This window comes from Oncorhynchus mykiss, chromosome 31, assembly GCF_013265735.2.
Source record: "Oncorhynchus mykiss isolate Arlee chromosome 31, USDA_OmykA_1.1, whole genome shotgun sequence".
In the NCBI taxonomy this organism is placed as follows: domain Eukaryota; kingdom Metazoa; phylum Chordata; class Actinopteri; order Salmoniformes; family Salmonidae; genus Oncorhynchus; species Oncorhynchus mykiss.
The window spans coordinates 8,522,776-8,535,168 of record NC_050571.1 but is presented as its reverse complement, the minus strand read 5'-3'; the positions used below and the strand labels follow the sequence as shown (position 1 = coordinate 8,535,168).

The 12,393-nt window shown below is 41.2% G+C and overlaps 1 protein-coding gene across 4 annotated transcripts in view; it reads right to left on the bottom strand.

The window, feature by feature from the left end:
* LOC110504553 (glycine receptor subunit alphaZ1) overlaps positions 1 to 12,393 on the bottom strand; it is a 99,921-nt gene that overhangs the window by 66,257 nt on the left and 21,271 nt on the right. For 2 of the 4 annotated variants that reach the window (XM_036969878.1, XM_036969881.1), the window contains exons 3-4: positions 7,071 to 7,097; positions 6,470 to 6,508 (exon numbers count right to left, since the gene is read on the bottom strand). The exons of 1 other annotated variant lie outside the window; for it this stretch is intronic. In XM_036969878.1, coding sequence (XP_036825773.1) covers positions 6,470 to 6,508; positions 7,071 to 7,097 — 66 coding nt within the window. The remainder of the gene's footprint in view (positions 1 to 6,469; positions 6,509 to 7,070; positions 7,098 to 12,393) is intronic. One more of the 4 variants, XM_036969879.1, reaches the window with a different exon arrangement.

Here is a 12,393-nt window from a genome sequence, read left to right as displayed (position 1 = left end):
CGTACCAAACAACAGCTATATGCAGTAAAAAATAATATTTTGGTTACATTTTAATTGGACTATGCAACATGACAAATGGTTGTTCCAACTTCCAATCTTCACCTATACATTCCCCCACCATGCATCACATTCACTGCTTTAACAGCGTGCACTTATAAGGAGAAACTTTTTCTGAGCTGGCTGGCATTTCAGGAGGAGGCTTTTATGAGAAATGAAATGCCATTATAGGACATCCTTGACAGGTTCCATGACAGCAGGGTTCCTCTCAATGTCTCATTATTTAAGTGAAATGTATTCAAATTCAGTGGGCAGCTAGCTAGCTGGATCGATGTAGGCCCTGAAGCTGCATTTAAAATGGCACCCTATTCCTCATGTAGAGCACTACATAAAGGACAGGGCACCTATATAGTGCACTACTTTTTACGAGAGCCCTACGAGAGCCTTACGAGAGTCCTACGAGAGCCTTACGAGAGCCCTATGTGAAAGGGGAAAGGGAAAAGGGGGGGATTGCTAGTCAATTGTACAACTGAATATATTCAACTGAAATGTGTCTTCCACCTTTAACCCAACTCGTGTGGACCCTGGTCAAAAGCAGTGCACTTTACAGGGAATAGGAGGCCATTTGGCAGTGTCGCTGAAAGCTCTTGATGGCTAGATCTGACGGCCAGTACAACTAAGAGCCTAGCTACTCTGAGTTTGCTATGTCACATGTCTATAAGTAATGGCAGGCGACTAAATGAGCCTTTTCCTGGGCCCTGGGTTAGCTGTGACAGATGGGAGGACATGACAGCCTTAGAGGAGTGTGACTACAGAAAGACATTAATCAATATCCGGGCCGTGGCTCGGGATACCGAACGCAGAACAGTTGACGAGGGCATTATTCCAGTGGATTACAGAGAGACAGAGAGAGAGAAAAAAAGAGACAGAGAGAGAGAGAGTGAGAAAGAGAGACAAAGATAGAGAGACAAAGAGAGAGAGAAACAAAGAGAGAGAATGAATGAGATGGAGAGAGAGAGACTGAGAGGGAGAGAGAGAGAGAGAGAGACAAAGAGAGAGAGAGAATGAGACGGAGAGAGAGAGAGAGACTGAGAGGGAGAGAGGGAGAGAGAGAGAGAGAGAGAGAGAGAGAGAGAGAGAGAGAGAGAAGGATGGGCTACCTTCCAAATGGCACCCTATTCTCTATATAGTGCAATACTTTTGACCCATCAAAAGGCTCATAGGACTCTGGTCAGAAGAAGTGCACTATATAGGGAATAGGGTGCCATTTGGGATGCATGCCAAGGGAGAGGTGTACCGCATGGAGCTGGTAGGGAGTGTGACGGAAGGCATAAAATGGACCAGTCAATGATTTTAGCAGACGTTGTGATGTTCGCTTGGTGTTTTAATCATCTTGAGAGTGAAAACAAGAGGGGGAGGTTAGGGGTACCATGATACTGAGCACCGCTGTATCATTCATCGGCTGAAGCAATCGACTGAGTACAGGAAGCACTCTGTTGAGAGGGCAAATCAAATGAAGATGTGGTCGGTCAATCATTCCAGCTAATATTAGACTAGTGGATTGGTGATATTGAACAGGTTAGGGGCTCCCGAGTGTCGCAGCGGTCTAAAGGCACTGCATCCCAGTGCAAGAGGCGTCACTACAGTCCCTGGTTTGAATCCAGGCGGTATCACATCCGGCCATGATTGGGAGCCCTATAGGGCGGTGCACAATTGGCTCAGCGTCGTCCGGGTTTGGCTGTCATTGTAAATAAGAATTAGTTCTTAACTGACCTGTCTAGTTAAATAAAAGTTTTAAAAAAATTACGGACATTGTCACCAGCAAAGCACCCCCACACCATCACACCTCCTCCTCCATGCTTCACGCTGGGCACCACACATGCGGAGAGCATCCGTTCACCTACTCTGCGTCGCACAAAGACATGACAGTTGGAACCAAAAATCTCAAATTTGGACTCAAAAGGACAGATTTCCACGATCTAATGTCCATTGCTTGTGTTTCTTGGCCCAAGCAAATCTCTTCTTATTGGTTTACTTTAGTAGTTATTTCTTTGCAGCAATTCGACCATGAAGGCCTGATTCACACAGTCTCCTCTGAACAGTTGATGTTGAGACGTGTCTGTTACTTGAACTCTGTGAAGCGTTTATTTGGGCTGCAATTTTTGAGGCTGGTAACTCTGCAGCAGAGGTAACTATGGGTCTTCCTTTCCTATGACAGCCCTCATGAGAGCCTATTTCATCATTGCGCTTGATGGTTTTTTGCGACTGCACTTGAAGAAAATATCAAAGTTGACTGACCTTCATGTCATAAAGTAATGATTGACTATCGTTTCTCTTTGCTTATTTGAGCTGTTCTTGGACTTAGTCTTTTAACAAACAGGGCTATCTTCTGTATACCACCCTTACCTTGTCACAACACAACTGATTGGCTCAAACGCATTAAGAAGGAAAGACATTCCACAAATTAACTTTTAACAAGGCTCCCCTGTTGAATGAAATGCATTCCAGGTGACTACCACATGAAGCTGTTGAGAGAATGCCAAGGGTGTGCAAAGCTGTCATCAAGGCAAAGGGTGGCTACTTTGAAGAATCTCAAATATAAAATATATTTATATTTTTTGAACACTTTTTTGGTTGCTACATGATTCCATATGTGTTATTTAATCGTTTTGATGTCTTCACTATTATTCTACAATGTAGAAAATAGTTTAAAAAATAAGAAAAACCCTGTAATGAGTAGAAGTGTTCAAACATTTGACTGGTACTGTACGCATTCAGATATCTATTATTTTAATGTATTTGGAAATATGGTACACTTGGAAAGTATATGAAAATACTCAAATACACTCCCATGCATTTAATCCAGGTATTTGAAAATACTATTTGAAATAAGTATTGGGAAATACTCTCAAATACAATTCTGTATACTATTTGGTTTTTATATATCTCTTGCTTAAACTGACAGATGTATTGGGATTTTTTTACGATGCTAATTAGATTTCCTGCTCAGGCGCGGACATCGACCATAGGTTTCTTTTAACCTAATAGCCACCATCTAGCAGAGTACCTATCTACTAATGGGATCTACAATTACCATGTGATGTGATTTGGTGAAACAGGGCATTCTAAACTGACCATGTGATGTGATTTGGTGAAACAGGGCATTCTAAACTGACCATGTGATGTGATTTGGTGAAACAGGGCATTCTAAACTGACCATGTGATGTGATTTGGTGAAACAGGGCATTCTAAACTGACCATGTGATGTGATTTGGTGAAACAGGGCATTCTAAACTGACCATGTGATGTGATTTGGTGAAACAGGGCATTCTAAACTGACCATGTGATGTGATTTGGTGAAACAGGGCATTCTAAACTGACCATGTGATGTGATTTGGTGAAACAGGGCAGCTCAGCTTGAATCTGTAAATTACAAGTAAGGTGATAACACTTTATTTAGGCTTAGTAAACACTAGAGCGGGTTTGGTTGTAACCAATATATATATATATTATATAAAAGTGTGTTGGTTGCAATTGTGACAAGAAAATATGTTCAAGGTCAAGTACAGAATTTAGAAATGTGTAAACAGTATATTAAATCCATAGCTAGGTATGGATAAAATCACATTTACCTTAGTCGGTGTCTATAGCAGGAGAGGAGAGGAGATCAGCTGAAATGAATGGCTGAAATCTGGTCCCAGTCATCCACTCTGTTAAATACTACTTTAAGTACGGCACTGAATATAATATAATCTCTCTCTCTCTATCTCTCTCTCTCTCTCTCACACACACACACACACACACACAGACACACACACACACACACACACACACACACACACACACACACACACACACACACACACACACACACACACACACACACACACACACACACACACACACATAATGAATAATGGATACATCCCTTTTACCATATTCATACAATCATCTCATTTAGCAAGTTGCACAAACAAATATGATTGTTTAAAAACAGAACAATATAAATACAGTCCTTTTTAAATATATATAGAGATTAATTTCAATTAAAAAAAAAGGAAATTAAAGCGTTCCATGATTGTTCCTTTTCAACCCCAGCAACAATCTCTCTAATTCATTCTAATTACAATACAGATGCCATGTTTCAGCCAAAAAGCAGTCAGGTAACTAATATTCCTTGTCATGTATAGCAGGTAATCTCATGTTAGGAGGAAAACAGGCCAAGTAGCCATTGAGGTATTTTAGTCTGTAAATGAATGGAGTGATCATTCATAATATCTCCACTCCTCGCTACATTATAATCATCCCAACAGGATAATATCTCCACTCCTCTCTACATTATAATCATCCAAACAGGATATCTCCACTCCTCGCTACATTATAATCATCCCAACAGGATATCTCCACTCCTCTCTACATTATAATCATCCCAACAGGATAATATCTCCACTCCTCTCTACATTACAATCATCCCAACAGGATAATATCTCCACTCCTCTCTACATTATAATCATCCCAACAGGATAATATCTCCACTCCTCGCTAAATTATAATCATCCCAACAGGATAATATCTCCACTCCTCTCTACATTATAATCATCCAAACAGGATATCTCCACTCCTCGCTACATTATAATCATCCCAACAGGATATCTCCACTCCTCTCTACATTATAATCATCCCAACAGGATAATATCTCCACTCCTCTCTACATTACAATCATCCCAACAGGATAATATCTCAACTCCTCTCTACATTATAATCATCACAACAGGATAATATCTCCACTCCTCTCTACATTATAATCATCCCAACAGGATATCTCCACTCCTCTCTACATTATAATCATCCCAACAGGATAATATCTCCACTCCTCTCTACATTATAATCATCCCAACAGGATAATATCTCCACTCCTCTCTACATTATAATCATCCCAACAGGATAATATCTCCACTCCTCGCTACATTATAATCATCCCAACAGGATAATATCTCCACTCCTCTCTACATTATAATCATCCCAACAGGATAATATCTCCACTCCTCTCTACATTACAATCATCCCAACAGGATAATATCTCCACTCCTCTCTACATTATAATCATCCCAACAGGATAATATCTCCACTCCTCTCTACATTATAATCATCCCAACAGGATAATATCTCCACTCCTCTCTACATTATAATCATCCCAACAGGATAATATCTCCACTCTTCTCTACATTACAATCATCCCAACAGGATAATATCTCCACTCCTCTCTACATTACAATCATCCCAACAGGATAATATCTCCACTCCTCTCTCCATTATAATCATCCCAACAGGATAATATCTCCACTCCTCTCTCCATTATAATCATCCCAACTGGAAACTATCTCCACTCCTCTCTACATTATAATCATCCCAACAGGATAATATCTCCACTCCTCTCTACATTACAATCATCCCAACAGGATAATATCTCCACTCTTCTCTACATTATAATCATCCCAACAGGATAATATCTCCACTCTTGTCTACATTATAATTATCCCAACAGGATAATATCTCCACTCCTCTCTACATTATAATCATCCCAACAGGATAATATCTCCACTCCTCTCTCCATTATAATCATCCCAACAGGATAATATCTCCACTCCTCTCTACATTACAATCATCCCAACAGGATAATATCTCCACTCCTCTCTACATTATAATCATCCCAACAGGATAATATCTCCACTCCTCTCTACATTATAATCATCCCAACAGGATAATATCTCCACTCCTCTCTACATCAGAATATAATAAACATGTATCACAGTGGAGGCTGCTGAGGGGAGGACGGCTCGTAATAATGGCTGGAACAGAACAAATGGAATGGCATCAAACACCTGGAAACCATGGAAACCACGCGCTTGATGTATTCGATACCATTCCACTGATTCCGCTCCAGCCATTCCGACGAGACCGTCCTCCCCAATTAAGGTGCCACCAACCTCCTGTGATGTATCATAAAATGTTGGCAGCAAAGCTTACCAACAGTAAAAAGCTTGTTTTTACCCAAAGTAAAAAAAAATATATTCTGTGTACCTTTCAGTTGTATTCACACTTTACCATCCAGAACAACAATTAGCAAAAAGACAGAAGAGACCACGTCGACATAAATTACAAACAAAACAGTTTGAAATATTGCTGACATTGGACTAATGTTTTGAGCCAACTTCTTAATTGCCAGCTGTTCTACAAAAATCGCTTTAAAGCCAAATCTGTTGATATACTATCAGCAGACTAATACCCCTCACAACATTATGCATTAACAGTAAACACATGCATCCCCTTCAAGATTACACCTTTAAACGTGCTTGGTTTCTTTTAAAAAAAAAAATTGTTTTAATGGCTATAAACATGAAGATTGCCTGAGTGGCGTTGAGAGAGAGCGTGACTTGCATACTTTATTCCGTGATGAATGAAAAGAAAGTACCTTTCTTGTGAGAAGCTTCTGTTTTGGGGCCTTGTGGGTCTAATAACAAAAAAGATCATGATTAAAACACATCATATTCTAACAGCAAGTACTCACATTGAGAAAAACAATGCGGAAAACAACAATAAAAAAACACATAGTATCACAACTTGCCAACACTTCAGAACTTATACAGGTAAGTGTGCGGCAGGGAAAGGAAGGAAAAATTGTGGTGGCCAAAATACTGAAGGCAATAGCAGGAAGGAGGGATGCACGAGTTTGTGTTGAAGAACGTCATAGCGGGTCGGGCAGGAGAGGAGGCGATGCAGAGATGAGAGGAGGGGTAGAGCAGGGGTGCAAGGCATAGTTCTTCACGGGAGGCAGAAGGTGAGGTTAGCAAAATGCACTAAGATGAAAAACATCAGACAAAGGAAAGATGCATAGACTACATGTCAAACTGGCTTCGCTTAGATCTGCTTGCATCATTTGGCTTTAAATGCTTAAATGCTTACATTTTCTTATCAAGCAACTGGTAAGTGATTCAAACTAATTTTCTAATAAATGGGATATAAAAATCTTATTTTTTTTAGATTTTGTTAATCTAAAAAAATTATATTTTTACCTCTTCCACTCGAGGGGACCCCTGCAACTGAGCAGCAAAATTGGTGCAACACAAGAGAACAGGAACAGGAAGTGTACTTAGTGGACGAAGTGATATAGAAAAGTGATATAAAACACAAAGGCTCACACACAGACGTGATCAATTCATTGTTTTACCTGGGCCTTTTCCAGTCGTTACAGAAATGACCTTTTTTTTAAATGAATTGCCATGACTGAAGCTGGCCATGCATCATTTCAAACCTGGCTGGCGCTTCACCAATGCAGCACAACAAACCACTTAATTACAATTAAAGATAGAAGAATTAGTCCCATTATTGATTGCACTTATTTGGTAAGCATATCAAATAAATAAGGCATGCAAAAGATAACACCAAAAATACCTTGTATTTTAATATGTATCCTAATAACCTTAATATTTAAACCTGTTCCATCTCACCTTTTACATCCAAAGGCTGTTAATGATAAGGTACTGTACATAACACATACATTAACACAAACATGCAGTACATTTTCAGAAGATCTTGATTAGATCAACAGAAAGGTTGCTCCTTCCCAGACGACATTTGCTGCTCATGTTGAAACACTGCCGGTCCGTTCCTAATTACTATCGCCTGTCGATCGCCTATCGCCTATCGCCTATCGCCTATCGCCTATCGCCTGTCGATCGCCTATCGCCTATCGCCTATCGCCGCCTATCGCCTATCGCCTATCGCCTATCGCCTGTCGCCTATCGCCTATCGCCGCCTATCGCCTATCGCCTGTCGACACAGGTTAATTATTCTTCTTAGGCACATAGTAAATGTATTTTCTCAACAAAGATTGTGTGTTGATAAATGTGCTATTTTTTGCTCCGGAGGCGCATTGAATTTGTAAACCAGGCGACATGCAGCCTGCCTACTTTTCTATATGTGACAAGTGCCATTGAAGAGAGATGGCGACTACACAGAGCTGAAGTCTTTGTGGGGGATATTGTAATCTATCAACGTCAGGAGAAAAGGAAATCGTTCTTTAAGATAGATGGAAAGTATTCTGCATGACCATGAACTGTTGTAGACAGGTGATTGGAACTCTATAATCTGTCTGGATCTAGTGAGAATTATTATTCCTGTTGTTTTTTGTTGTTTTACACTCTGCAAGCAAAGGCAATCCCTCGGTGTCAACCTAAGCCTGAGTTTATCCTCTATTTGAGATCTGAAAACCCGATCCAAACATTAAACCAGAGCTTTGACTGTTTTCTTTGTTCAAAGCTTGCAATCTCATACTGGCAAATAACTAGCAATGTGTAAAATCAATTCTCCATATGGTACACAGAGGTGAAGGAAAGAAAAGCCTTTGTGCCAAATGTAAAGAACAGTGAATAATCGGCTATAAGAATGTACAATTGCGTTTTTAGAATGAATCCATCTGGGCTTGGTAGCGTCTCACTCACGCACCGTTTCACAAAAGGACAAATCTCGAAAGGCGACAGTTAAAACCGTCTAGCATGAAACATAAAAACAGTCGCTTTGGGGGGGTGGGGGGGGGGGACTTGAATTATCTTGTCAGAGTAAACAAATTATATGGCAACTTTAATGTCACACTCAAGTGTGGTCGCCGTTTTCCCACTTCCCAGTATCAGAAATGAAATGACCCAAATGACAGGAAGTGACAGTAGCCGTTATGACACCGTCTCCTCTCCTCCTCACAGTAGTATTAGAGAAGCTTCAGTGACCAGACGGGGAGAAGCAGCATCCGATTCAACAATCCAACCATTCTCACATGCCATTCATTAAATTAAAGAGTGTTAATGTTTGATATCATGCTGAATAACAACATCAAGGGCAAACTCCCAATAATAGGGCTTTAATAAATACACGACCTTGATATTATCTCATTCAAATAAATAGAATAAGGCTACTGTTTATTTCTTTTAAAAGGTATTTCTCCTATGTTTACATGTACAGGAGATGTATACTAGGAACAGATTTGTACTAAGTATTACAGTAACGGATGGTTGGATACTACAACCATCTTGGTGTGAATGGTGTCCTGTCCTGTCTTATCCTGTCCTGTCCTATCCTGTCCTATCCTGTCCTATCCTGTCTTATCCTGTCCTATCCTGTCCTGTCTTATCCTGTCCTGTCCTATCCTGTCCTGTTCTATCCTGTCCTGTCTTATCCTGTCCTGTCCTATCCTGTCCTGTCCTATCCTGTCCTATCCTGTCTTATCCTGTCCTGTCTTATCCTGTCCTGTCTTATCCTGTCCTGTCTTATCCTGTCCTATCCTGTCCTGTCTTATCCTGTCCTGTCCCATCCTGTCCTATCCTATCCTGTCTTATCCTGTCATGTCCTATCCTGTCCTATCCTGTCCTATCCTATCCTGTCTTATCCTGTCTTATCCTGTCCTGTCCTATCCTGTCCTATCCTGTCCTATGACTGCTACATCATCCATTCAGTCTGCTGTGTCCTTGCGATTTTGCCTCTCCCTAGACTTTGAAACATGATCAATACTTCTGTTATAACTCAGGTAGATTCAGTCCTGAAATGCTATCAAACATCTACTCCCAGTTCAGTACGGTACGTCAGTCCAAATGTCTAGATCCAAGAGTCGAGCATCCGGAGTAGCTGAATGTATCCTCATTCATCAAACATAGTAGAATAATAAAAATAATTAAATTGTTTTAAGAAGGCAGACTGAAGTTTCAATGTCTAAAAGTAATGTAGTTAGTGTTTGGTGTGTGTGTGTGTGTGTGTGTGTGTTATATTAACTCTGTTTAGGGTTGTGTTCTTTACTGAACCCCACTCCTTTAATGTTCCTGAAGTAGTCAGCAGATCAGTCCAGTTGGTTCCCCGTTACCATGTGTATATGAACACAGCAGCATCTGAACACTGCCCCCTCCCCCCTCTCTCATTAGGGTATTCCATTAATCCTATTAGTTACCCATTAAACAAGTGCTGATAACACGAAATGAACGTCAAGCCCCACCAGCTAATAATATTTCATCTCCCCAGTCAGGTAGGTTGAAACAAAAAGAGAAGGAGAAGAAAAAGAGGTACAACAGAGAAAGAGAGGGAAAGAGAGGGAGAGGGAGAGGGAGAGGGAGAGAGAGAGAGAGAGAGGGGGAGGGGGAGAGGGAGAGGGAGGGAGGGAGGGAGGGAGAGAGAGAGAGAGAGAGAGAGAGAGAGGGAGAGGGAGAGGGAGAGGGAGAGGGAGAGAGGGAGAGGGAGAGGGAGAGAGGGAGAGGGAGAGGGAGGGAGAGAGAGGGCGAGGGAGAGAAGCATAACAGGTGAAAGACACATCCCTGCGTAGGGAAAAATAAGACAGAAGCCAGAAACAGTAAATATATGGCAGCAAGGACTGTATATTTACAGATGTTGACTTGTCTCGCAAAACTAATTCAGAAGCAAAGTGACACAGCTAGTTCATTGTGAAAGCGTTTGGTTACACTGATCATCACTGTGATGTGACACGGCAGGCTTTAAAAAGGATGTGAGAGTAAGAGGAGAGAGCAGAGAGGACTAAGTGACTGACTGGCTGTCTGACTGACTAAGTGACTGACTGGCTGTCTGACTGACTGTCTGACTGACTGGCTGTCTGACTGGCTGTCTGACTGACTGGCTGTCTGACTGGCTGTCTGACTGGCTGTCTGACTGTCTGACTGTCTGGCTGACTGACTGACTGACTGGCTGTCTGACTGACTGACTGGCTGTCTGACTGACTGGCTGTCTGGCTGTCTGACCGACTGACTGACTGACTGACTGGCTGTCTGGCTGTCTGACCGACTGACAGTCTGACTGGCTGACTGACTGGCTGTCTGACTGGCTGTCTGACTGACTAGCTGTCTGACTGGCTGTCTGACTGTCTGACTGGCTGGCTGACTGACTGACTGGCTGTCTGACTGTCTGGCTGTCTGACAGACTGGCTGTCTGACTTGCTGACTGGCTGGCTGTATGACTGTCTGACAGGCATCAGAAGCAGCAGTAACAACCCAGGGTGGGGTGATGACTGACTGACTGACAGGGTGGGGTGGTGATGTGTATTTTGGTGGAATCTGCACAGCCTCATGGTTGTCGGCCAAGCTGCCCCTCACTGTGACTGATGAGGAGGGACAAGGTTGAAGAGGAGACTGAAGTCACAGCTGTACCCCCCACCACTGTTCATCACTGCAGTGCAGGCAGAGTGGAGCCCTAGATTACACCAGTCACCCTGCCTATAGCTCATCAGAGGTGCGAGGGGAAAGCTAGCAGGGTAAACAATCAGTCAAGACTACCTTAACCTTCATAGTCGTTGCTGGAGAATGAACGTTAAAGTGGAATGAATTAAATGTTAAAAAGAAACTCGTAGACCATACAGGGGAGATCCCAAATGTGTCAGAAGGATATTTCTTTTTTTCCATTCAAATAGAGAACCTGCTAAATCAATTAGAAGGCTTCCCCACAGTGAGTCCCAGTCATGATCAGTGTAATTTCCTCTCATGCCGGCACATTCGAAGCTTCAGGCAATTCTCTGCTATTCTCTCCCTGTTTTTCACTGTTGCTGTGCCACCACATTAGCAGGGATGGTGGTAGATTGAGGAGGTGTGCTCCTTTGTTAGCCCTACAGAGAATGCCTTAGCAGTTCTAACATTCTAACATTCTAATGATCTAAAGAATGACTCAGCAGTTCAAACATTCTAATGTTCTAAAGAATGCCTTCTAACGTTCTAACATTCTAATGTTCTAAAGAATGCCTTTTAACATTCTAATGTTTTAAAGAATGCCTCAACAGTTCTACATTCTAATGTTCCAAAGAATGCCTTCTTACGTTCTAACATTCTAATGTTCTAAAGAATGCCTTCAAACATTCTAATGTTCTAAAGAATGCCTTCTAACGTTCTAACATTCTAATGTTCTAAAGAATGCCTTCTAACATTCTAATGTTCTAAAGAATGCCATCTAACATTCTGTTCTAAAGAATGCCTTTAAACCTTCTAACATTCTAATGTTCTAAAGAATGCCTTCCAATGTTCTAACATTCCAATGTTCTAAAGAATGCCTTCTAACATTCTAAAGTTCTAAAGAAGGCCTTCTAACGTTCTAACATCCTAATGTTCTAAAGAATTCCTTCTAACGTTCTAACATTCTAAAGAATGCCTTATAACATTATAATGTTCTAAAGAATGCCTTCTAAAGTTCTAACGTTCTAACATTCTAAAGAATGCCTTAGCAGTTCTAACGTTCTATTGTTCTAAAGAATGTCTTCTAACGTTCCAACATTCTAATGTTCTAAAGAATGCCTTCTAATGTTCTAACATTCTAATGTTCTAAAGAATGCCTTAGCAGTTCTAACATTCTAATGTTCTAAAG